Source organism: Ascaphus truei, unplaced genomic scaffold (assembly GCF_040206685.1).
Source record: "Ascaphus truei isolate aAscTru1 unplaced genomic scaffold, aAscTru1.hap1 HAP1_SCAFFOLD_741, whole genome shotgun sequence".
NCBI classification, from domain to species: Eukaryota; Metazoa; Chordata; class Amphibia; order Anura; family Ascaphidae; genus Ascaphus; species Ascaphus truei.
This window is the reverse complement of record NW_027457076.1, coordinates 33,606-61,462: the sequence shown is the minus strand read 5'-3', so window position 1 is coordinate 61,462 and position 27,857 is coordinate 33,606. Positions and strand designations below refer to the sequence as shown.

Here is a 27,857-nt window from a genome sequence, read left to right as displayed (position 1 = left end):
AACGAAGCAGCACCATTCAGGCTCTTTTTGCGAGTAACTCCCACAACTGAGAAATTGCTCCTACAGACTTTGTTTTGCAACATTTCGTTTTGGGAACCATTATTTCATTTGACCCCATTCCAGTAAGTGTATTTTCGTAGTATTTTTTTAAATTGAGCTGTGTATGTTCATTGTTTGAATAAATTACAATTTATTTTATCTTTATGCTTTTCTTAGCCAAAGGATCCAGGTATTTTTGTGTTAAAAGCATTGGTCTCCCGTCACACATGTATTTACATGTGTTGACAGATTTACTGTCCCTGGATCCCCAGCATGAGAAGCCAAACATTGCAGTTTTACTGACCGATAAAAAAGGGCACAAACAGGTTTTATTTACAGTATGTGGATTTATGAGCAACTCAGCCTATGACATGTTGGGGCCTTTTCTAGTAGCTTCGATGTTATTGCTGCCAACTCGAATGTTGTAGCATGGACCTACCTTACGTCTGACATTTGCGTTATCACAGTATTCAGAAAGAATTGCTGCCAGTCAGAAACCGTGAGTTAGGAAAATGCTAAACCGCTCAGGATAGCAGTGCCTTTATCTGTGTATGTTTCTACTTCTGCCCCTGTGATCTGCCTGCAGTCTATAAGAGCTGTATCTCCCTGCACAGCCCTTACAGGCGGTCTCTTTGAACAGAGGGAGCTGCATCACTCGTCACAGCCCTTACAGGTGATCACACTGTTTTTATTAACCAGTATTGAAGCAGGGTGTCTCCGGAGCTGAACCACATCCATTTCAGCCTCGGGGACCCCTTGCTTCCTGAGTTGCAGGCCCAGTTAAGGGCATGTCAATGTTATTTTTTTGTGTATTTCAAATACGGGCTATTAGCCATGTTTGGTTACTTGTGCCTTTGGTCATTTTTAATTGTGGTAATGGGTGTACGGTGGGAGGGGTTAGTTTCCCCGGGGTGGGTGGTTAAGCCTCCCGGGTGTGTATCGGGGGATGGGGGGTTAACTCCCTTAATTACTATAGTGGTTAGAAACCGTTAAGTTAATTAAGGGGTTACTGGCAAGTAGTTAGTATTTTTATTTTAATGTTGCTTTCCACGGAGGACGGTAAAGAGGGCAGCTATCATCCTGGCAGCCGTAAGTACAACTTTAATTTACTTTATTCTGGTGGGTAATTGTGACGATGACGCATTATCTTTGCCATCAATTAAAGGTATGTTTCCCAGCAAGATAACCCCTGAGTCATCAAATGTGCTTTTAAAGTGTCAGCTCTGCAGTCCCGGGCCGATTGCAATCTTTAAATAAATGTATTTGCATGTTTAAAGTGTCAGCTCTGCGGACTAGGCCTGACAGCAGTGTTATAAATGTATGTTACCCTTTGTTCAGATGTTCCTGGGGGAAATAAAGGCTGCTAACCTGTGTTTAAGGGGTTAATTAGAGAAGTACATCTGGGATTGTGAAGAATACAGAATTGTAACACTGCCTTAACCCCAGACTCAAGTGGATAGTGGATACTTGACTTGTGGTTAAATAAAGCCCAAATATCAAAAGTTTATCAAATTAAGGATATAATTTTAGTTAGGAAGGGACTAGCTTTCTGAAATTTTATTTGCAGAGGGTTAGAAGGAAATCATGTAGATTGAGATGGTTTTAAAAATTGTAGCATGTGTGTTTAGCATTCCAGGGGAAGGCATGCATATATGAATGGCCAGGCTTCTGAGATAGCGTGTGGAGATATCTCAAGGATGTATACAAAAGTCCAGAGCTCCAAAGGGACATTTGCCCCAGAGGTGCGATTGGTGGGGTTAGCAGGAAAGACCAAATAATTAGTTAACCCTTCCATTCTAATTGAAGCCCCGATATCCTTAGATCAAAAGGGTCCCTTTGGCCTAGCTAGACTGAGCGGCATTCAGTAAGAAAGCATGATGGCATATGCTAAGTGGCAAGTGGCCAGTATGGGGAAGATGACATTTTAGTTGCACATGCTCTCTCACTATACTGAAGCCGGGTAGCCAGGAGTTATGAAACTGGCAAACTGTGTGAGTGGTCAGGGATAAAATTACCACGCAGTAATTCGCTGCAGACTGATAGGATAGACTTTTGGGAGTTTTTAAAAGGTCATTCAGTCCGTCGGAAAATCAGTTCCATCTAAGACTCATCTAAGTTCCATCTTGTGTGATTCACGAGATTCATCTGATTAATCTCAGCTTTACCAAGATACGTCCATGCTACAGCATCAGCGGTTCCGGAGTGTGAGGGGTTAACTACAGCATAACGAAGATTTTCACCCCTTTTCCAGAACTCGTTTGAGCCAGGGAGTCCCAAACGAATCCTGTAAGGACTGAATGAACATCTTTCCTCCGGTGGAGATACAGGGCTGGCAACTTGTGCCCCTAGCTGAGGACTGTAGAACGGCTCAAATCACGCACCCACTTGCATGCGTGCTGGGGTGCCAAGAGATTTTGTTTTCAAGTCATTTGTTCCGTGGACATTTGATTTAGTTCCCCCAACCAGTAAGTGTTTATCCAGTGTAATTGTGAAGATTTGTGTGTTTGTCTTAAGAGGAAATAAATTACAATTTGTTTTGCCCTCCTTGTTGTGCTCAATCCAGAATCCCGGTATTAATGTGTTGGTAAGACCTGGTCTACCCTGACAGTAATGTTTTATTTTCAACCGAAAAATTAGCTAGGATCCAGATGTGGATAATAGGGATTTTGCCCATAACTGTACTGTATGTGTTGGGGATAGGGTGGGTGGTTGGGGATAGAGGAGGTAGTTAGTGTGGTGTCTATTCATTACAGACACGCAGACTGGGGCTTGCCCAATAGAGACCTGTACAAGAGATCAAATGTGGCGCTCAAACGTGAATGTGATAAGTGATAAAAATGTGAGTCCTAGTACAGGATTAATGTGCAAAAAATACGGATTTGTCAATAAGTGAAAACAACCAAGCAAGTGACACTATGGAGCTATGCACTTAGCAGCAAAAATCTCCCTGCCCTTTGCTATTCAGTAAGCAGCGAAAAATCGCAGATAACAGACTTTTTCGGCAAATTAGTAGGCAAAATATATTTTTTACGGCAAATGTCCGACGATAAGCCACTTTTTGGCACTTTTTCAACCTCGCTCAATTTTAATAGCCCCGATCAGCCTATTGAGGCTGTTCGCCGCTCTAGAATTGAGAATTCCTCTCCAAACCACCTCGCCAGCAAAGTTGGCAAGAAGGTGGGGAGAGGCTGCGGAGAAACGGCAAGAAATCACTTAGAAAAAAAAATTAATTTTTCTAGCATTGGATTGATGCCGGGGTATCCGAAGCTGATATACATTAATATCACTATCGGAGACCCCGGCATGAATCAGATGCATGAAAAATGCATTTACAGGCATTTTCATTACCTTAGCAGCAAACCTCTAAGGAAATTAAGGCGTTAACCATCAGTGTCATGCTTATTGTGGGTAGCGGGGGTAGGTGAAGGTGGTATTATATCCTTGGTGGGTGTTTAGGCCTTATGGTGGGTAGCGAGTGGACTTAACCCCTTCATTACCTTTGCGGTCAATACCGCTAAGGTAATGAAGGGGTTAATCCCTTCCACTACCCACCCGGTAGGCCTAAACACCCATCCTGAGAACGAATACCCCCTTCACCCACCACCGCTACCCACAATAAAACAAAATACTCACAACAGGCCCACTACCGACCTCCTAGGCACCCAATAAACATTACAATAGCTAGTAATAAACCAAGACACAACACACCCACCACCTGTGCCCACACATTAAACCAATATTTATTATTTTACACACAGAATTAATACCACATGCCAGCGGGGTCCCTGGGTGTTCCCCACAGGTGTCCACAGGCCCCACAGTGCACCCTGTGAGGTACCCACGGGTGTCTAGGGGCCCTCTGGTGGTCCCCGTTAGGCTCTGTGGGCCTCCATGGGTTCCCCACAGCCCCAATTTGGGCCACGAAAAAGGGGGGACCCTGGTACTGAGGTGGGAAATTATAGAACTGCACACCCACAGCAGATGAGGCACGCCTGGAGATTGGATAGTCAAGAACGCCGGGTCTGGATTGAAGAGAATGGGTTAGCCTTGATACTTTTATGAGGTCGTAGGAAGGTGCCAGGAGAGTAGTCTGAGTCCAGAGTGCCTTGGTCAGGGGTTGTTGTCAGTAGGAAGGTAGTAGTCCGATAGCTGTGGTCAGGGATGGAGAAGTGCGGATGGTCTGAGGCAAGCCAGGGTCAATAATCCAGAGAAAGGTCCTAAAGTGAAGTTGGGTTGGTGCACAGGAAAGCAAGCAACAAGGTTAGTAGTACACAGGAAAAAGGCAAGGCAGGGACGTCGGAACACAAGGCAACCAAGTACTACGCCATAGAATGAGAGTGCTAGCTGAGCATATATAGGAGCAGTGGACAAATAGGAAGGAGGGGAGAAGCCAAGGTGTGGCCTCCACGGAACAGAAGCAGCAATTAGCTGCAAGGTGCAGGAGACAGGGGCGAGAAAAATTAGAGTTGCTACGCAGCTGGGGAGAGGTGCATGCGCATCATGTGTGCGCACCGCGCAGGGCGGCCACACATTGCGAGCGGAGGGGTGGAGCCAAGCTCCGAGGAATCCTTGAAAGCCCCATGTGGGTGGGAGACTGTAAGAGCAGGAGGCAAGGAGGAAGCATAACACTGGGGACGCACTCTCTGATCAATTGCAGCGGAATGGTGTGCAGCCGGAGGTACGGAGGGAACACGCCAAAGGGGACATGCTCCCCGATTCCATACATCTCCCTCCCCCAGATATGGATAATAGATTAGTTGCCCATTATTAAACACAACATTAACTATGCAGCATAAATAAAGTAAATAAAAACTGTTCTACTGTTGCGGCAAAGTTTAATCTAAAGCTTAAACGCAATTGTTCGTGGCTTATTTTTTTAGCCGCCGAACTTGGCTGCACGCCAGCCGCATGTTGCGGCCGCGCGCCGGCCATTTCTCCATTCAGCGTTAATGGCGCTGAACAATGGAAGCGCCTGCGGCGCTAAAAAAAAAAAAAAGCTGCGTCTGCACGGAGTTTAAAAATTCCTGTGGTTGCGGCCGCTTTAGACTCAGGGTGGCCGCCACTGTACTTATCCCTGCCCATATGAAGTGTGTCTTCTTCAGCTTACTGCAGGTCCATGTCCTCCGTTGCCAGAAAGAATAGATAGTAGAATCCAAAAATACAATCTAATGGCCCCTAAACCCTTAATCACCTTAGCGGGTAATAACCGCTATAGTAATTAAGGGGTTAATCCACCCTGCCCCTCTACCCATGCAGGAGGCCTAACCACCCACCCTGGACACACTATACTCACCCTGTACTAATTGAATGGCATAGTGGTACCTCATTACCCATATAATATCTGCAGGATAAGCCACTATAGCACTCAATGGGCACCTAATAAAAATACATAAAGGCCAAAAATAAACAGTAATCAAACATATACACAAGCAGCTAATCAATCCCATTCAATAAATCAAAACCCTAGCCAACAAATGAAATAAATACAAGCATTAGCCAACCAATTACATAAAAACACTAACAAAAAAACAATTTATTAATTATAACCAGTAACCAACAAAGCAATTATTTAGTAAAACCATTATCCAACAAATCAAGTCAAACCAAGAGCCAAGCAAACAAATAAATATTTTAAAATGCTAATCAATGCAAACCATAACAAAAGTCAGCCACACAACACAAAATATAAGCCAAACAATCATGCCAAATCAGAAAAATAAAACTCTATAGAAAATAAGCAATTTACCAAAAAAGCATTGGCTATCACTGTATTACACTGTACCCAAACCGAGAACAAATTAATACAATGGCAGGCAACGGGCTATCAAAAACATAAAAAAAAAAAATACAATCGAAAAATCTGTAAAAAATACATTCAATATTTAACTTACCTTTAGAAGCATTGGCCATCTGACTCCCGGGGAATCAGGAAGCTCACATTCTGCAAAGGCCTCAAACTCCATAAGATGCCATCCGTCATGAAGATCTGGATCAGGTACCCAAAATTGTCTTTATTTTATCTTACATAGTTAAATAGTGTAAATGGTTCAACAGCCATCTGATTGTCTGTTAAATCCATGTGCCCATTTTTTTCTGTGACTTCATGTAAAGGGACAAAAGCAAGCCAATCAGAATGGCTGTGCTTCCTTTCCCTTTAACATCACGTCACAAAATTCAAAAAAGGTTGCCATCACATGGTACTTGAGCCAATCAGATTGTGGGAACTAAATCACCAATCTGATTGGTTGTTGAAGACCATGTGACTCCCTTTGGATGACTGTGGTGATGGAGGGGTTAATCAGGTCATTAATAAAGGCATTATACACGGCTGATTAACCCAAAATCGCTTTGGGAGTGAAGGGGTTAAATGTATGTGCATCACCCTGATATATTTGCCCGTGCCCCAGCTTTCTTGTCCCCATTTTGCAACCTGTTCCTTGACTGTTGTAATAGGAATGAATACAAACTGTGCCATTAGCTTTTCATGCACAAGATGGCGTTGTTTGCGCTGAGCCAAGCGCTGATTGAAGACGCGTGGCTGTGTATGGGAGGGCTGCTTTGAAGTATAGGTATCCATTTCTAAGCACTAGAACTCGTAACCGCATGGTCAATTGAATAAGTGGTTTGCGGTTAGACTGAAGTGGGTTTCTGTCAAAATGTATCCCTTGCCTTGTTAGCGTCTTAACTTGAAAGGGGGAAGTATATTGCCGTGAGAACTAGGTTAACTATGGACCTCACATCATAGCCCTTTCAATTAAGTAGGCTAACTTGAGAACAGAGTGAACTAGCACTCTAGTTTTAGGAGTGCAGCTCATGATAAAGAAACCATACACCCACATATAAAGTTTATTCCAGTGGCACAAGCAGAACATACTTTATTAATAAAATGTATTTTTCTGTTGGTTTTAAATGTACAGGCAGGAAAAGCTTTTTCTGCAAGCCCGGAAAAAATCCTTTAGCATGCAAATATGCTAAGGGTGAATGAGCTGAGGGTATTTTCCTCTCCGTACTGGGAGACTTGGAGTCTAGTGAAGTCCGGAGTTGAAAATCCTCATAGATTCAAATTGTGAAAGTGGCCGGGATGTTGCTGAGTGCAAGATCCCGGTACTCAGCATGAGCCATTCACACAAACCCCAGACTAAGATTCGCCAGGTACGGGGTGAACCCCCCCGTATGGTAAACCACCAAGGTGTCAGGCAGACACATACGCTTTGCAAACCGGAAAGCCCTTTTTACCCGTTTTACAAACTCCGGGCAAATCAGGGATTGGTGGGTTAAATTTTCCCACAGAGGGGTTTGGGCACACATGTTAGGGATAGGACTGTAAACCCTATAAACCTGCCTGCCGAGCTATCCCATGTGTGATTCATGATTTCTTCAAGCGTTGTTCAAGTTCCCGTACAAGTACAGCGGCAGCGGTTCCGGAACGCAAGGGGTTAAAACATCGTAACCAAGAATTTACCACTACTTCAGGAATTCATTAGTGCTGGGGAACTTGAAAAGAACCCAAATGAACCAGAACAAACTTTTTACAATTGGACGAATTATCGGGCAGGAAAGTTGCGCCCTGCCAAAAGGATTGTAACCCAGAGACTTTGTTTCTTCAGCTTACGTTCAAAGGACAATTTATTTTGTTTCCTCCATCCCAGTAAGTGATTATTAAGTGTATTCTGAGGTTGTCGTGTGTTTGTCTATCAAGGAAATAAATGACCATTTATTTTGCCCGCCTTGTGTGTTCAATAGAGAATCCCAAAAATAAAAATTGTTGATAAGTACTAGTCTACCGTGACAATGACTGTAATTGAGGGTATTCAGCCCATTAATAAAGGCAGTATGCTCGGCTGGTTACTCCTATTTTGCATTGGGGATGAAGGGGTTAATTTTATATGCACCATACATGTATTACAGTGGCGGCGCAGCTGAGTCTAAAGCGGCTGGAGCCGCAAGCCAGGTGGAGTGCCGTTTTTCTCATTTTTTTCCCTCGGCGTGCAGCACGTCATCGATGCGCGGTCATGCTTCATCGGGAGCGTGCGCGCATGGCGCGCGTGCCCAGAGCTCCCCAAGGGAGCCCTGGGTTGCTCTATTGTGACGGATGGCGGTGGGGGGCTTCGGGGGACCCGAGGGACCCGGTGGACCCGGAGAGGGGTGGGGGATGCCTCGATCGGAGGACCGATCCTCCGAGGCTCCAGCGCGCGCGGGACAACTCGGCGCGCGCCCGATATCTGCCGCGGCCGAGACCGGGTGAGTGTTAGACTCAGCTCGGCCGCGACAGTATTTTTCCCTCTGTCCCTTGTTGTCCCCATTTTGCAGGATTGTATATGCTTGCAGTAATGTATTACATCGTATACCGGCATTACTGGTTTTGGACACAAGATGCCGCTGCAAGCGCCAAACCGCAAGTCAATTGGATAAGCGTGGAGCGTTCTCTTTGTTCAATTGAGAGGTATAGGTATCCATTACTGAGGCTGGAAATCGTAACTGCAGAGTCAATTGAAACAAAGGGTTGCGGTTTTCAATCTCAAGTGGTTCTCGGATACACTGTATCTCCGTCCCGGTTAGTAGCGTAACTTGAAAGGCAACCGGCAATTGGCGTGGGAACTCGGTTAACAGCATGTCAATTGACGTGAGAAGCCCATAGCCCAGCACTGCCAGTTCAAGAAGACGCCTAACTTGGGAACGGAAAGGGTTAGCAACCTGAAATTTGGTGTGCAGGCAGGATACTTTTTTTCTGATTGTCTTTGATATGTAACCAGTGACCAAATGCGTTCACATACATTGGCTGGGGGCACTTCCTTCTCAAACTTCATAGATCCCCCGTTGAGGCGGCGCCTATGGGTCTAGCGAAGGTTTGCAGCTGAAACCCTCAAGAGCCGCAAAGTGTGAAATAGCCGGGATGGTTGCTGAATGCGATATCCTGGGCTAGTTGAAACCTTGCGAGCAACCCCTAGCCTGGGAGACGCTAGGTAAAAAGGGGAGTACACATATGTTAAGCAGCCAGTGTTCGTTTTAGTAACCCGGAAGTTATCAGCTTTTTTTGACACTCCTTTACATGCAGTTCACAGCCATCTCTTCCTGTGTGGGAGAACTCTTCTCCACGTTGGGTACCTGCCTGGTACCCAGGTGCTGCTTGGCTTGGTGGGTTGGAGCTTGTCTCACGAAGGGGGAGATCTAACACAAATCCCCTCTCTCCTAAAGGGTCCTGATCCTCCTCGTAGTGTGAGTTCCAGCCAGAGGGTCTCTGTGACGGTGAGGGGGTAACCAAGCTCAATAATAAATGTTAAGCCCACTTGGTTACCCCAGATCTGTGTTTTGAGGTCCTAGATTGTCAGCTCTTGGACCTGGCTTTCATAGATGCATTACTGTGACTGTTTGTAAATTATGCAACAATACAATATTTTTGTGTTTTTGCCTTTCCAGGATATTGCGAGGCTGGGAGTCTCAGGGTGGGATTTGTGGAGAAAGTCTTGTCAGATTATGGCTATGTAGCAGGGTAACCGAGTTACGGGATACCCCAAAGATGTACCCGAGAATCAGATAAGATTCTCGGATACATTAAGCACAGTGATCTGGTCAAAATACTACCCTGGAAACGTTCTTGCAACTCACAGCCAAGATTCCCTGCTTTAGCACAGACCAGAAAGGTAAAAAGGGTATAGGGGAGCAGGGTAACCCTAGAATGGTACAGGGGTCCCTATTATAAGGGGGAGGCCCAGTTCATGCCCAAGTCACCCTGACCTGGGCATAGGAGTTCAAGGGGTGCCCCAGCTATGTGATAAAACTGTGAGGTTTTTATTTTGTGTGTCAAATGTAAAGTCAGGTTTCTACAGTGTGGCACTGATAATGCTAGTAAGAGTTGAGAGTATATATTCTTATTCTATCCCTAACACCATAAAGGGGGTCTTAGATATTTTATCACAAGATACAGCGGAAAAGTGTATGTTATTAAAGGGTTATGTTTTCATAGGTATTTATGCTTGTAACCTGTGTATGAACTGTTGAATTTCCAAGTCCCTGGGTTCCGAGAGAACAGATGGCCACCAGACTTAGTGCCACTGAGTCTCCTGTGGTATCGGACTTGAAAGCCTCAGGGATGGCAAGGTGTTAGGGCAGGCGGAGTACAGGAGTTACACTCGAGTACCCCCATCGTGATAGCACAAAGGGGCTATCTGACCACCATTTGCCCCACCCCAGACTTTGCGGAGCCTGGAACTGCGGGGGGCTCAATATACTAAGAGTCAGAGGTGCCAGGTTGGCGCCTGCCCCTTAGCAGGTACCCGCCTGGTTTCATTTTTCCAGCAAATCGGTGATAGGCTATCAGTTACATGCCGAATTGAGTTCCAGGACTTTTGTGAGAACCTCCCGGTCATTGGAAAGGACTCATACAGACTTAATTTTGTAACATTTAGATCTAGGAAAGTTTACCTCGTTAGCCCAGACCCCAGTAAGTGTGTTTTTCATTGCAAATTTTGATCCATTGTGTGTATGGATCACAATTGGCCGCAGTGCGCTAAGTGGCCGTCTGGTCATTGTCGCAGCAATAACACTACAGGCCAGAATCCCTTTCTGGGGCCTTCCCTGCAACAATTCTCTGTATGTGTCTTAGGGCCTAAATGGAGCCTAGAGGCAGAGTTATGACCTAGTCCAGGGGCTTACTGACACCCTGGACATTTCCGTCCTCTCTGCCGGCTCCTGTTAGACTGGATATCCCTCAGGGTCCCGCAGAGGATATCCTTGATCTAATATGGCCGCTCACATCTCGCATGTCCTTTGTCACGGGAGAACAGGTTTATTAACACCTTTTTATACCAGGATCATTTTATTGAGCAAAGCAAGGAGGTAAAATATATTGTAATTTATTTCAGGAAAAGACATACACACAATGTAACACATTTTACAGGGTTAACACACATACTGGAAACGGGGCTACAATTAAACTTGTCCTAAAAAATGAAATTCATGAAAATGAAAATGACCTCTGTACGAGCCCTTTCCAATGACCGGGAGGTACTCACAAAACTCCGGGAACTGATTTCGGCATGTAATGCCAGACTCGACCGCTACGTTCTCAAAAAGCGGGACTTAGAAAAGTTTTGGACTCAAAATCTCTGAATCCTGCCATGACTTCTTGGGCACTCAAGCATGACTGCAGTATCCCTCCTGGTCAAACACCTTAGCATCCCTGAGGCTTTCAAGTCCGGACTCTGCACAGACCCAGAGGCGCCAAGTTTGGCAGTGAATGGGCACCTCAGAATCCAGGACCTGGAAGTCCCACAGTTCACTCACAGGTTATCTGTGCATAAACCTATTCAACATAACTCTTTAATAAAATATACTGTGTCCTGTATCTTGTGTGATAAAAATGTTTAAGTCCCTATTCTGGTGTCAGGGATGAAGTAAGGGGATATACATGTGACAGTGAAGGGGTAACCAGACCAATAATAAAGATATTATGCCTGGCTGGATGCTCCTAAGCCTTACTGGGGGTGAAGGGGTTAACTGTATGGTCACTGTAATGCCATGTATTCCCTGTATATCACCTGTGATGTCCCCTGAGTCATATCGTAGAAATGGAGTGTCAGTTCTGCAGCTCAGAATCTAGCTGTGGTCCTGTTAATATGTACTGTATTGTGTAGAATGTGCCCATTAAGCAGAGGGTGCTTATATCGCTTTAGAAAGAGTTAATTGAATAAGCGTGCCTGCGGTGAGCGGCTGCATTGTAGCCCTGAATCACTTCCTAAACCGCAAAACGCTCAGGGAAATCCTTAACCACAAACTCAAGTGGATAAGTGGCTTGTCCAGTTGAAGTGGTGGATTGCAACAATGTATCCTGCGGTCTCGTTAGCCAATTAAGGTCAATTGGTAACGTGCTTCTGCAGTTATTGATTCAGACAAGCAATGCAACATTGTATGCCGGCTTCTCACCGCAAACCATTTACACAACAAATCACAGACCACATTTATTTATTTATAAAATATTTTACCAGGAAGTAATACATTGAGAGTTACCTCTCGTTTTCAAGTATGTCCTGGGCACAGAGTTAAGACAAATAATACATGTTTACAAATACAGTTACATAATGAGCAGGGTATACATTATATACAAGACATAACGAGCACATTCAATTAAGGGGCTAACTTACTTTAGGAGTGAGCTAGCACTTTAATTTTTGAAATGCAGAGGGCTAAGAGATAATCATACACATACATCATGTTATAATGACAAGCAACTCAGATAGAAGCCACATATGATAATAAGCCTTGTTTTAGGTATTTTAAAATACGAAGATAGGAACACTTTCCTGTCAGCCTGGCAGTGAATCCATTAACATGCGCATATGTTTGGGATAAATGAGCTGAGAGATTTCCAACTCCGTACTTCAAAGGGAACCCTGCTGGGCTGCCGCTCCAATGTCTAGAGGAGTCTGAAGTTGAAAGCCTCAGAGACCCTAAAGTGTTAAGGAGGGCGGGATACAGTAAAATACCCTGTACCGGTGTAAAATCCTGGCTAGCAACAAATGGTAGCCGATGCCCAAACTTACTGTCGCTAGGTAAGGGGTTGGGTCCCGTATGCTAAGCAGCATAGGTGCTAAGTTAGCACATGCCCTTAGCAGACCGGGAAGCCACCTCTGCCAGGTTTATGAGCTACTGGCAAGTCTGGGATAGGTGGGAAAAGTTATTCCAACGGGGGGATTGGCTGTACAGGTTAAAGATAGGAGTCATAAGCCTATAAGAATGCCTGCAGACTGTTTATGAGAGAGATTCAACTAAGATTCAGCTAAGAAACATCTTAAGATTCAACCAAGGTCCGTTCCAGCTTCAGCGAATTTCCGGAGTGTGAGGGGTTAAAACATCGTAACCAAGGATTGCACCCCTCTTCTAGATTTCGCTTGAACTAATGATTCCTGAACTAATCCTATAAGGATTCCGCGCCCCTAGCCAAGGACTTTCGCACAGCTCTATTCGCGCACCACCCCGCTCCTGCGCAGTGGTGTCTAGAGACTTTGTTTGCCTGTTATTTATTCTGTGGACATTATATTTTGGTTCCACATCCCAGTAAGTGTAAATTGATTGTAATTGTGAAGGATTGTGTGTTTGTCTTAAAAGGAAATAAATTACAATTTATTTTACCCTCCTTTTGTGCAATCCAGAATCCCGGTATTAAGGTGTTAATAAGACCTTGTATCCCATGACAATACTGCCTACACTCACTAGTCTCATCCTTGACACATTCTAGAAATGACTTTTACATTTTTTACACACAAAAAACACTCACACCTTTATCATATAGCTGGAGCATCCCCTGAACCCCTATAATAGGTTCAGTGTATCTGGGTATAACCCCTTACACTAGGGACCCCCCTGTATATTGCAGATATGCATTAAACCCTTCCTGCCCCATTTACTTTGTCTGGATTATGCTGCAGCAGAAATCCTGGCGGTGAGTCGCAAAAACGTTTTCAGGGTCGGAGTTTGCCCAGAGCAATGTGCGTTGATGTTTATTTATTTATTTATTTATAACATATTTTACCAGGAAGTAATACATTGAGAGTTACCTCTCGTTTTCAAGTATGTCCTGGGCACAGAGTAAGACAAATAATACATGGTTACAAATACAGTTACATAAATGAACAGGGTATACATTATATACAAGACATTGCGTGCACAGTTAAAGAAAATATATATTATGGGCGTATGAAACAGTTACAGACCAGATTAAAATGTGAGACAGCCTTAGATTTGAAAGAACTTAAACTGGTGGTGGATGTGAGAGTCTCTGGTAGGTTGTTCCAGTTTTGGGGTGCACGGTAGGAGAAGGAGGAACGTCCGGATACTTTGTTGAGCCTTGGGACCATGAATAGTCTTTTGGAGTCTGATCTCAGGTGATAAGTGCTGCAAGTGATAGGGGTGAGGAGCTTGCTCAGATAGCTGGGTAGCTTGCCCATAAAGAATTTAAAGGCAAGACAGGAAAGGTGAACTTTGCGCCTAGACTCTAGTGATGACCAATCTAGTTCTTTGAGCATTTCGCAGTGATGTGTGTTGTAGTTGCATTGGAGAACCAAACGACAAATTGAATTGTAGAGGGTGTCAAGTTTGCGTTTGAGATGCCGAGCCATATACTTTGTCTCCATAGTCAATAATTGGCATTAGCATCTGCTGTGCGATACACTTTCTGACCAGGAGACTTAGGGAGGATTTGTTCCTGTAAAGTACCCCTAGTTTGGCATAAATCTTGGTTGTCAGGGTATCAATGTGCATTCCGAATGTTAAGTGGGAGTCAAACCATAAGCCCAGATATTTAAAACTAGTGACAGGGGTAAGGGTGGTGTTAGCGTTGATTCTAATCAGGAGCTCAGTCGCTGGAAGCTTTAAAAATTTAGTCTTGGTCCCAAATACCATTGTTACAGTCTTTTCAGTGTTTAAAAACAGTTTGTTTTGGGAAATCCAGTTTTCGAGTCTCAAAAAGTCAGACTGAAGTATGTGTTGAAGGTCAGAGAGGCTATGGCTGTGTGCATATAGGATTGTGTCGTCTGCATACATGTGTATTGAGGCTTCCTTACAAGCTGTGGGAAGATCATTAATGAACACTGAGAAGAGTTGGGGCCCCAGAACAGAGCCTTGCGGGACACCACAGGTGATGTCCAGGGGGTTCGAGTTAGAGCCTGAGATGGACACATGTTGGGATCTTCCTGATAGGTAGGACTGAGACCAGTTTAAAGCATGCTTCCCTATTCTAGAGCTCTGGAGTTTGTTAAGCAGGATAGCATGATCAACTGTGTCAAAAGCCTTTGCAAAATCTAGGAATACTGCACCAGTGAGTTGTCCCCGTTCCATTCCACACTGGATTTAGGAATACTGCACCATGTATGTATCAGAGATTCTTACTTGATTCCCAGATACATCTTTTGGGGTATCCTGTAACTTGGGAACCCCGATAAATAGACACATTCTGTAAAGACTTTCCCTGGAAAACCCATCCTGAAGCTTACAGCTTAGGAATCTCCTGGTCCAAGCACCCCAAGTGTAACGCGTAGCTCATCACAAACGAAGCGCGACCGCGGTGCTGAGGTAGGGAATTGAGAAACGCCAACCCACCGCCACGCGGGCTGGCCTAGGATGTAGTGTAGTGGTTTAAGCCAGGTCAGAATTGGAGATGGGAGAGTAGTTGGGTACTTGCCAAGTTCAGGAGAGGAGAGTTGCGGATCGTCGGGGTGCGTAGCCAGGTTCAAGATTGGAGATAGTCGGATCGTCAGAGTACTTAGCAAAGGTCAGGACTGGAGACTGGAGAATGGTCATGCACGCCGGATCAGGAGTGGAGAGAAGCGGAGTCCAAGAACTAGCAGGTTTCAGACAACAAGAGGTTAAACAGGCAGACAAGGCAAGGCAGGGTCTCAGGAACAGGATGCAGCAAGGCACGGTGCCACACTAGACTATGCTCAGCAAAGGTAAGATGCAAGTGAAGGGTATATATAGGAGGACCCACCAATGGCAAGCCATGGCAGAACCAGGAAGTGAAATCCCATAGGCTGCTGGTGCACACAGGTGTGCCGTAGGATGCAGCCTGATCAGGGTGAGATTGATTGCGACCCGCGCATGTCACAGAGGTTAGATGGCAGGTCTTAGAATGCGCGATACTCCCAATCCGGTTCCGCTTGATGTCAGAGCGGGGGCGGAGCTTGGAGCTCGCATTACTGCCAAGTTGGTTCTGTTGATCAATAGAGCGAGGGCGGGGCTTAAACCGCACAACAGTGGGAAGGCTGGATGAGCGCCCGCGTCATGCATCAGAGCGAGGGGTGGTGCCAGGGTCCGCAAATACCGGATCAGACCGCGCAAGGTCCGCACGCGTGTGCGTCACAGGACCAGACGAATGTGCATTTTGAGTGTTTGTTGCCGAAGGACCAGTGAGGTGAGGAGACGGTCCATGACCGCCAGGATGGCGATTCCTCACAACGAGAAAGGCAAAACACACAAACATCTTTAATGTTGCATAATTTGCACACAGTCTCTGCAATGCATTTCCGACATCTGGGTCTAAGAGCTGACACTCTACGACCTTAACATGGTTCAGGGGTAACCAAGTGGGCTTAACATTTATTAGTGAGCCTGGTTAACACCTTCACCATTGCATCCTTCTGGGACTTGTAGTCCTGCAAAGCCCTTCAAGGCAATTTAAGATGGCTGCTGCGCTGATTGCCACTGCACAAGTGCCGAGCTCCGGAATGACCACCGTGTTCCCTCAGATTGTGCGGGGTCCCAAAGAGCAACTGGCAAGTTCCCTGCACCAGAGCAAGGTAGGGGACTCGACTATATATATATATATATATATATGTAAACATTTTTATTATAATATATATTATATAATATATATTATAATATGGGGGGGAGGAAAAGGGTGATGGGTGGAGAAAGTGAGGAGGTAAGTTTGAGAAGGGGGGGAGTGTTAGAGAAAACAGGGGGGGGGGGTTTCTTGCAAGTGCACCGACATGTGGGTGGGGGCCCTGGTGGAAATTTTAGTCCTTGGCCCTGGGAAAGCTGTCTGTGGCCCTGGGGAGGATGGGTGGTAGTTAATAGTAACAATGTCATGAGCCAGGTCAAGAAGAATGAGTAATGTCCTTAGGATTCAGCAAGGGGGATACTATTTGCTACTTTGGTGAGTGCTATTTCAGTTGAGTGAGCAGTGTGCAAATCTGATTGTAGAAGTTTTAGGAAAGTATAGAAGCTAAGGAAAGAACATACAGTATATAGGAAGACATTTATGAATTTTAGAGGCAAAAGGCAGGAGAGAGACAGGGTGATAGTTAGATGGCTGGTATTTTCCTGCCTACATGTCAACAAGAGAAATAAAAACATATTTAGGATGATGGTATCTCCAATTTTGGTTTGTATACATATTTCTAATTGTAAAGTATTACTTAAGCTCCCACTACAATGTTGTAGATTGATGTGTATGTGACCTTCAGTAATAACATATTGATGGTTAAAACAAGAAAAACAATAGGTGTTGCTGGGAATTCTTACCCTAAATGTGTGTTCTTATCTCAATCCTTTTTTTTACTGTAGTAGTTAATGAAGCATTGATGGGGATAAATTGTATTCATTTGGAATTTGCAACAATGGTTGACATTTTATTTGATTTAACAGGTAACCTTCAGTGTACAGTGTTTACAATGTGGAGTTCGGAGACTGGACATCCGGCTCCAATATAAGGAACAGAATAGGTTACAGGAAACAAAAGATAACATAATGTTCCTTATTCTTCTGGTCTCATAAAGACAAAGAATATCTCTCTATATGTAACACCTTCTACTTCAATTCCTACATATAAAGGTTTTCATTCTCTCTTTCAAGTCTCTTCCTTTTTTAGTGTAAGTGGCATACACAATGTGATAACTTAACATGCTGAGTATCTTCTTTCCTCTGAGAATGTCACCTTTGCCTCCCTTCTTACCAGAGTAACATTTGGGTTCCATTGAATGTCATTATCGGTGATAGTGAGTTGCTGACCGACAGGTGCTGAGGAGTTGAAGCTTCCAACTTTGATACCAGTCACAGTAGGGTCAGAGGTAGTGATCCAGTTTATAATGTCATAAAGTCCAGGAACATCCCCGTCCTTAGTAAAGACAATCTCCTCTCCAGAAGAAGGTGTAAAATGAACATGTTTCAGGTTACTGTTCAGCTAATGAAAAGGCACATTAGAGTTACTGCATATAACTTCAGTTTTATCCTTAAATTATATTTTGCATTACATTTCAGTATCTGTAAACTCAAATCAGATAACTATATTACATTTACTATAAAGTAGACAGTAATACTTTCTCTTTAATGTACAGTACACAAACACACACACACACACACACACACACACACACACACACACACACACACACACACACACACACACACACACACACACACACACACACACACACACACACACACACACACACACACACACACACACACACACACACACACACACGTAGTATATATAGATACAAACCTTGCAAATCGCTTCACAAAATGTAATGATAATAAAGATTGTTCATAGTAGTTTCATATCAGCTAAGACCATACTGTAAGCTTAAGGAAAACATAGAGGCAAATTCACTCAAGGTTGAAAAATGTAAAACATGCTACTATCAGATTTTATTTATCGGTCTAATCACTAATACTATATCGCCAGCGCTTAGGCAGTGAGAACGTACTTTTTATTGAGACAATGTGTCAGAAATATGCATAATGCAATGTACACTGGCGACACACTTTATTCGAGCTCGGCTAGTCCCACGAATACGGGTATACCCGGGTGTATTGAGGTTTGTGACTGTTTTCTGCCCGAGTGCATTGAGTTATTTTCCGGCAGGGATTGAAGCATTTTATTCCCGTTGGCTGCAATACTGCACAGTATATATATATATACTGCATTACAATTCATGAATTTATGCCATCTGGTAGACACGCGAAGCATTGCAGCCTATTAAATCCTAATCATTATCATTTAACAGATCAGCCGCCCATCAGCCAGGCATGAACCCAGGCTGGGAAGGCAAATGCAACGTGGCTTGTCAGAGGTGAGGAGCGGCGCATTCCAGGTATCTGCCAGGTACATACCGGGTATTTGCTCGAATAAAGTGTGTCGGTGCAGTATGCAAAAGAACATGCAGAACAGTAATTATTCACTGCTTCTGTATTCACTATGCAGCACATCTCCAAGTGGCACATTATAAGTGGCAGGACTACTGAACAACTGAAGTTTAATAGGAAGTTCAAAAGTAGTGAAGAAGTGGACACCCCCAACTGGCCCTGATTCCTGCATTTGAACAACGCTGGAAAGGAGGATATCATCTATACCAGACTGCATCATTACTGCTGTGATGCTGCCTTTACCATTTATATTTGCTGTGACTTCACTTCTTCTCAAATTATCCACTTCTTTTTACCAGCCTCATTATGTCTCTAACTCTATTCATATATCTCCATCTCTCCTTTCTTCACCACTTCTCTGTTCACATGAACTCCTTTCTTACCTGCGCCCTCTGACACCACACAGCTATATCCCCTGCACTAAAAAACACCCTTACAAATCATCCTCATACATTCTCTTTCTATCCATGCTTCTCCTCCTTGCTTCTGGGGATATCTCTCCCAATCCTGGTTCCTGCCCTATTCCTACATGCGCTCTTCCTCGCCTGCCAATTGCAAAATCTACTCCCTCTGGTGTCAACTCCTCCAACCTCATAGCCATCCCCTGCCACCCTCCCTCCTCTCTCCCTTTCTCCTGTGCCCTTTGGCATGCTCGCTCCCTTTCTAACAAGTTCCTCTCTGTACATGACTTTTTTCTCTCTCTGCTCTTATTTGCTACTAGCTGAGAGACCCGGCGTTGCCAGGGAGTACAATTTCCCACTCCCCCCTCTCTCTCCACTCCCCCTGTCTGTTCCTCCGCTCCCCCTTCTCTGTTTGTGTTCCCCCTCCCGTGCAGCTCCATTCCCCCCCTACAGTGTTCTACACACACACACACACAGGGTCCCCCACACATACTGTCCCCCCACACACTGTCGTCGTCCCCCACACACACACACTGCCCCCCCCCACACACACACTGTCGTCGTCCCCCCCACACACACACACTGTCGTCCTTCCCACCACACACACACACACACACACACACTGTGTGTGTGTGTGTGTGTGTGTGCTCATGGTGTGCGGTGTTGGTCAGAGGCACACGCGGTCATGGTGTAAGGAGAGTGTGCATGTGTGTCTCTTCTCCCTGACTGGCCCGCAGGCCAATGAGCTGTCCAGCACACATACACACACAAACATTATTTGAGACATATATATAGATAACTGAGACCTGGCTCACTCAGTCTGACTCTGCTCTGGAAGCTGCCCTCTCCTATGTTGCCTTTCCTTCTCCCACACTCTGCGCACTGATGGCAGGGGTGGAGGCATGGGGCTCCTGCTCTCCTCACTCTGCCATTACCAAACCCTTCCTATTCCTCCATCTCTTGCTTTTCCCTCCTTTGAGGCTCACACTGTCCAGATTTTCTCTCCTCTCCCTGTCCATGTGGCGGTCATCTATCGCCCACCTACCTCTATTCATCCCCCTTCTGCCTTCCTCTCTCACTTTGAATCCTGGCTCTCTTTTTTCCTCTTCTCATACTCCCCTGTTCTTCTCATTGGGGACTTCAATTGCCACATTGATGACCCCTCTCTCCCTTGAGCTTCCCGCTTTCTTTCTCTAACCTCTTCTTTCGGCCTTCAACAGTGGACTGCAGCCAGCACCCACAAGGATGGCCACTACTTAGACCTGGTTTTCACTAAAAACTTCTCTCTCTGATTTCTCCATTTCCCCTTTTCCTCTCTCTGACCATCACCTCATCTCATTCTCTCTATCTCGCTTCTCCATTCTCCACCTCCATATACCCCCCCGTTCTGGAGAAACCTGCGCTCTATTCACTTACCTGACTTTGAGTCCACTTTACGCTCCTCTCTCTCCTCTCTCAGCTCTGCTACAGACCCTGACAACCTGGTTAGGAACTACAACTCTGCCTTGTCCTCCTCCCTTGATCTACATGCCCCGCTTTCTCTCTGCCGCACTCGCCCTTCTAACCCTAGACCCTGGATAAATTCCCACACGCGCATGCTGCATTCCTCCACTCATTCCTCTGAATGCCTCTGGAGGAAATCTCATACTCTCGCAGACTTCCTTCACTACAAATTTATGCTATCCTGTTTCAACTCTGCCCTATCGCAAGGTAAACAAGCCTACTTTTCTTCACTAATGAACATGCACAAGTCTAACCCACGCCAACTGTTCTCTGTCTTTGATACTCTACTCAAACCACCCTGAGCTGCCTCTCCTTCCTCCATCTCCGCTCAGGACTTTGCTGACTATTTTAAGGAAAAGGTGGAATCCATACGTCAGAACATCCCCTCTGTTTCTTCCTCCCATCCTACACCTCTTCCTAACTCCCCTCCTGCATTCCTTGACTCTTTTTCCACTGTCTCAGAGGAGGCTGTATCGCTGTTGATCGCCTCTTCTCCCTCTACCACTTGCCCTCTTGAACCCATTCCCTCCCATCTCCTAAAACCTCTTGCTCCTACTATAATCCCTACGCTCACACACATTTTTAACTCCTCCCTCTGCTCTGGAACCTTTCCATCCTCCTTCAAACATGCAACAGTCATATCATTACTCAAAAACAGCGAGCTTGACCCTACCTGTCTTTCTAACTATCGACCTGTCTCCCTCCTGCCTTTTGCCTCTTAACTCCTTGAACGTCTTGTATTCTCTCGCTTGCTCCATTTTCTCAACACCTATTCTCTCCTAGACCCTCTACAATCTGGCTTCCGCTCTGCTCACTCCATGGAAACAGCCCTCACTAAAATAACTGCCGACCTCCATGCTGCCAAATACAGAGGTCATTACACTCTGCTCATATTACTCGACCTCTCTGCAGCATTTGACACCGTGGACCATCATCTTCTCCTTCACATACTCCATACTCTTGGTATTCGGAACAAATCTCTTTCCTGGATCTCATCCTACCTCTCCCATCGTACTTTGTGTCTCTTCTGCTAACACCTCCTCCTCCTCTATTGATCTGTAGGGGTCCCCCAGGGCTCTGTCCTGGGACCTCTTCTCTTTTCTCTGTACACACTCTCTCTAGGTGACCTAATAATATCTTTTGGGTTTAATTATCACCTCTATGCTGATGACACACAAACATATTTTTCAACACCTGACCTTACACCTGCTGTACAAACCAAAGTTTCTGAATGTCTCTTCTCTATCATCCTGGATGGCCCTCCGTCGCCTTAAACTCAACATGGCTAAAACAGAGCTCCTCATACTTCCTCCCAAACCTGGCCCTACAACCACCTACCACATTACTGTTGGAACTACGATCATTCACCCAGTAGCCCAAGCACGCTGCCTAGGGGTCACACTCGACTCCTCTCTCACATTCGCCCCTCACATTCAAAACATTTATAAAACCTGTCGCTTTTTCCTCCGCAATATAACAAAGATAGGTCCTCTCTTCTGTTGCTCGACTGCTAAAACTCTCACTCAGGCCCTCATTCTCTCCTGTCTTGATTACTGTAACCTCCTGCTGTCCGGCCTTCCTGTCTCTCACCTTTCTCCCCTACACTCTATCCTAAACGCTGCTGCCAGAATCACTCTAATCTTTCCTAGATCTGTCTCAGCATCTCCCCTCATGAAATCCCTCTCCTGGCTTCCAATCAAATCCCGCATCTCACACTCCATTCTTCTACTCACTTTTAAAGCGTTACACGCTTCTGCCCCTCCTTACATCTCAGCCCTAATTTCTCATTATGCACCATCCCGACTCTTGCGTTCTTCTCAAGGATGTCTTCTTTCTACCCCCTTTGTATCTAAAGCCCTCTCCCGCCTTAAACCTTTTTCACTGACTGACCCACACCTCTGGAATGCCCTTCCCCTCAGTACCTGACTAGCACCCTCTCTATCCACCTTTAAGACCCACCTTAAGACACACTTGCTTAAAGAAGCATATGAATAGCACTGTGAATATTCTGAACACATGATACATAAAGCTTGGCCCCCTGCAGACGCACTTACCAGAACTCCCTCCTACAGTCTCTGTACGTTCTCCCTACCTAACAATTAGACTGTAAGCTCCTCGGGGCAGGGACTCCTCTTCTTTAATGTTACTTTTTTGTCTGAAGCACTTATTCCCATGATCTGTTATTTATATGATCTGTTAATTATTTGATTACCACATGTATTACTACTGTGAAGCGCTATGTACATTAATGGCGCTATATAAATAAAGACATACAATAAAATACAATACAATACATTAAACTGCAATACCGGACAATATTAATCGGCCACTATAAGATTTCTCGATCTGTATCACTTACCGCAGGCTGGTGTAAGGTCTTTCTTGTCTATGTATGTAATTGCCACTACAAAAGGAGCAGATAACCTAAACTAACCAGGAATAACAAATCCACAGAGCTCTGTTAACTCAAAACTTATAATAGCACATTACCAAAATCAGTAATAGATTAATGTGTATCCACATACCTAATTATATGCAAAAACACCTGATATTGTAACTCTCATTAGCATAGGCTTAACGCTACAGTATGCTGAGTGAGACCTTGCATTAGCTTTAAATAACATAGCGTTAAAGCCTGTATTCCCTATATGTGGCGTTACCCCCATCCAGGGCCCAGAAAGGGCACGATATATAAAAGGGCTGAAATCGATTAGAAAACGCTAGGTAAGTGCTTGTGCCTCTAGCAGAGTGGCCTCACTGCAGGGTTACAAATCTCCGAAACCCCTAAAGTTAACCCCCTACCCTAATTGTTAAATCCTTTACTTTAGCTTAGAAGCGTGCGGCGGCTGGGTGTCCAGCGGCTGAGGTGCAGGGTCCGTCCTTCAGAGACTTGGTCAGGTCGACACAGCCGCGGCCTACTGTCCCATTCTGGTACATAGTTCCAACAAGAAACATTCAACCCAAGAGAGGGGGGGGGTTTCAACCCAAGAGAGGGGGGGGGATTCAACCCAAAAGAGGGGGGGGGAGTCAACCCAAGAGAGGAGGGGGGGATTCAACATTTTTGACAATAGTGAAATAAGTCGACAATCATTTGTTGTACCTTCCATGGCTGTATGTCCAGCTTGCTGTTGTCCTTAAATCTATTCAGAGGAAGGGACAATCTGTGCTGAAACATGTCATGCAGAGCATGAGCCAGCATGTATACGGCTGTGTAAATACTGTAGGTATATCTGAAGTTGTGCACATCATATATAAAGGGAGGAAGGGACTGTAATGTTTTATTCTCAGTGCAGGGACGTAGTATAAATATTCCTTTAGAGCCAGGTATGTACGGCAAACATCCAAAATAATTCATCCATAACTCTTTAATAGCAGGGTCGCCCGGATATTTATACATATTTGCACTGTGGAGAAAATCTTTAAGTCCAGAAATGTCGCCGTTACGAACTGAAAGGGATAAAGTACCATTTAGCATAAAGAGAAATGCATCTAATGCAAAATTATTCAAATATGTCACGGTCGCTGCGACAATCCAAATTTTATTTTGCTGTCGCTGACGAGAATATTCATATATAAAGTCATCAAAAATATTATTGGAACTGTAGATTATCACCACTTTTGCAGATGACATTCCCACAGTCTGCACACTTTCTTGTTTTAAATGATCTAGCTCTGTATTATATATCTGTAAAAATTCCACACAGATTCCGCTGCTGATAATCAGGTCCTTTAGTTCTTGGCTTCCCCTTTGGCTGCTGTCGTCATCTGATGTCAAGATCCCAACCCAAGTCCAACCAAAGTGTTGCAGTAATTGGACAATAGCTTGCTGCTGATAATGCTCATTGGGGACTGTACGATAGAGGTTTGGAAACTGCAGACGGTCATTAAAGCTTGAATCCATTGAACCATAGCTGATCTGTGGAGGAAATATGTTTAAATATGTTGTCACTTCATATTAAAGGGTTTATTCTATACAGGTGCGCCGACGAGTATTCTAAAACTTGCCTTGGAAAATCTGAGGCTATCACCAGGTACATGCTGGGTACATGCTGGGTGCATGCTGGATACATGCTGGGTACAAGCTGGGTACATGCTGCAAACATTTCAGTGGCATTTCTGCAGAGAGTAATGGCCCACAGGATCGACTCAGTTGAATGGGACTGCCAGGGACCCTGCTGTTAATATGATGTCTGATGATCTGATGAGTCTGTCTGCAGAAATGTAACAGAAATGTTGCAGCATGTACCCAGCTTGTACCCAGCATGTACCCAGCATGTACCTGGGTCTTGTTGGGGATTGCCCCAGGTTTGCTTTAAAATACTCATCGGCACTACAGTATATAGCCTAGCCCCCGGCCGCTACCTATATCCCTGCGCCCTACCAGTGTACAGGTGCGCCAACGAGTATTCTAAAACTTGCCTTGGAAAATCTGGGGCAATTACCAACAAGACCCAGGTACATGCTGGGTACATGCTGGGTTCATGCTGCAACATTTTAGTGACATTTCGGCAGACAGACTACTGGCCCATTGGATTAACACAGTGGGGGTCCCTGGCAGTCCCATTCAAACTAGGACTAGCAGTGATGTTTTGTATCTGTGCTGAGTAAATAGAATTTTATTTTTATACCACCTGACTCCCTGGCAGTGCACTGCTTTCTTTTTTTTTTCTACAAATGCTAGGCAAACACACAACAGCTTCAGAATACACTTAATACAACACTTTCTGGGATGGGGAAACAAAATAAATTATCCTTTGCAAGAAAGCGCGAGAAATGCAGTATCTGTTTAAAGTCTAGTTGGCTAGATCGCAAGTTGCCGTTCTAATAACTCCGCCAAATAAAAGAATTTCATAGAAGTACTTAGGACTTCTTCGAGAGTTACCAGGACTAACGAATTCCGGAGTTTGGCGTAAATCTTTGGTTGCGATGTTATTAACCCCTTGTGTCCTGAAACCACTAACGCTGTACTTGAACGAAATACTGTGTAGAGCGTAGTCACATCATGCATCACATCTGAATAACACTGGGGATAGTCCGGTGGACACAGTTATAGGGGTCATTAGCCTATCCTTAAAATGTATACCCAATCCCCTCCGTGGGAACATTTAACCCACCAATCCCTGATTTGCCCGTAGTTTGTAAAAGTGTCAAAAAAGGCTTTCCGGGCTGCAAAGTTCATGTGCTCACTTGACACCCATGCGATTTAGCATACCTGGAATACACCCCTTTCCTGGTGACCCTGGGTCTGGGGTTTGGCTCCAAGGTGTGAATGGCTCATCTAGCACTCCGAACCATCCCGGCCATTTTCACACCTTGGATCTCTCAGGCTTTTCATCCCTGCATATTCCCTAGACTTAGAGGCTCCCACTTAGTGGGACCTCTTTGAAATGCAGGAAGAAAATTACCCTCAGCTCATGCACCCTTAGCATATTTACATGCTAAAGTATCTCTTCCTGGGCTTACAGAAAACCTTTCCTGCCTGTACATTGTAAATTTACAGAATTACACACTTTATTAGAACATCATGTTCTGGGTGTACCACAACTGTAATTTTTATACAGTATGTATGTGAGTGTTTATTTATTTACACTTGCACACCAAAAATCAGGTGTGTCTGGGTGCCTCCGTTCGCGAGTTAGCCCGCTTCATTGAAATGTTTTCTTGCGGGAACTCAAGTTCACCCAGTTCCCACATCAAATGACCTACTTCTCACGGGCATTGACTTACTGCCTTTCAAGTTCTGCGAGCTAACAAGGTACGGATACATTGTATCAGTAAAGCACCTCAAGTCTAACTGCAAGTTACTTATACAACTTGACTTGCGGTTACGGAGTCGAGAGCTTGAAATGGATACCCGTACTATACAGAAGAACTCCCATACTCAGCGCTGGCTTTGCCGCTCACCACGCCATCCTTTGCCTGAAAATCAGATAGCACAGTTTACATGTATTTCTATTACAGCAGCAGGGAATAGCCTGCAAACTGGGGTTAAGAATGCTTGGACAGGGCAAATACATCTGTGCAAATACTTTAAACCACTTCCTTCCAAATGCGAGTTGGGGTTAATCAGCCGGGTATAATACCTTTATTTAGGCCTGATTAACCCTCCCATCGCCACATAGATTTCCTCCAATGAGGTTACATCAAGGTGATATCCAGCATTATTGATTGTTTCCTTCAGGAGAAGTTATTGTGCATTTTTACTGGTCACTCACAGATCACACATCACTATATTCCCACTCTGTACTATAGTCTGTTGTAGAAGCCCTACATTTTAATGATGGAGGTTATCGCGTGAAAATGTCACCATCTTTGGAGCACCCACTTTCTATACATATTGAACAATAATAAAGGTATTATGCCCATCTGGGTGCCCCTGAGCCATATTGGGGAATTCTGAATTGTCAGCTCTGCAACCCAATCATGGCAGAAACACTGTTTTTGTGAAAAAAACTGCATGTGTGTTTCTTACTATTCCAGGATATGGGTTGCCCAAGGTCACAAGGAGCCGACACCGGGAATTGAACCAAGCTCCCCTGCTTCAAACTCTCAGTGCCAGTCAGTGTCTTTTACTCACTGAGCCACATCCTATAAAAACCTGTGCAGCCGGCCGGGATCAGATTCATCCAAGGTAACAAGATTCAACTAAGATTTCATCTAATCTTCAAGATTTTAAAGTTTCATCACAAACTTCGTAAGAGCTGAGATTCCAAGAACCAATACTATGGAGACAGAACAAAAGAAGCAGATCCGGTGGAGTAAACAGCAGTGGCAAATTTCGCTGCTGACCGAGGACTGTTTCAGGCTTTTTTTGTGAGCAACTCCAGCTCCTGGGAAATTTCTCCTACAGACTTTGTTTTACAACTTTCCGTTTTGGGAACATTTTATTTTGTTTGACTTCATTCCAGTAAGTGCATTTTCAAGTTTAATTGTGTAACATAGTGTGAATGTCACTTGCGCGGAAATCCAGAGTGTGGAAGATCAAGTGCTAGACAATATGACCAGTTGAAAAATGTATTGATAAAAAAGCATCACGGTAGAGTCCTGACGGATCCTCTAACGCGTTTCACGCCAAAGCTCTTTGCAAAGAGTGATCCGTCAGGAGCAACACAGAACTGATATAGGGTGTCGGATAATCAGCACAGGTGTGATATAATCACTGACTTGATTGTAAGCGCCTTCAAAAATGCCAGAACTGGGAGTCACTTCTGAGTCAGATCTGTCAAGGGTTTAGCCACGGGGCTGTACGGTGGGACAAACTTCCTATAGTAC

The 27,857-nt window shown here is 44.7% G+C and overlaps 1 protein-coding gene across 1 annotated transcript in view; it reads right to left on the bottom strand.

The window, feature by feature from the left end:
- Positions 1-27,857, bottom strand: part of LOC142486106 (vomeronasal type-2 receptor 26-like) — a 63,636-nt gene that overhangs the window by 22,399 nt on the left and 13,380 nt on the right. The window contains exons 3-4 of the mRNA XM_075584779.1: positions 23,686-24,501; positions 17,495-17,713 (exon numbers count right to left, since the gene is read on the bottom strand). Coding sequence (XP_075440894.1) covers positions 17,495-17,713; positions 23,686-24,501 — 1,035 coding nt within the window. The remainder of the gene's footprint in view (positions 1-17,494; positions 17,714-23,685; positions 24,502-27,857) is intronic.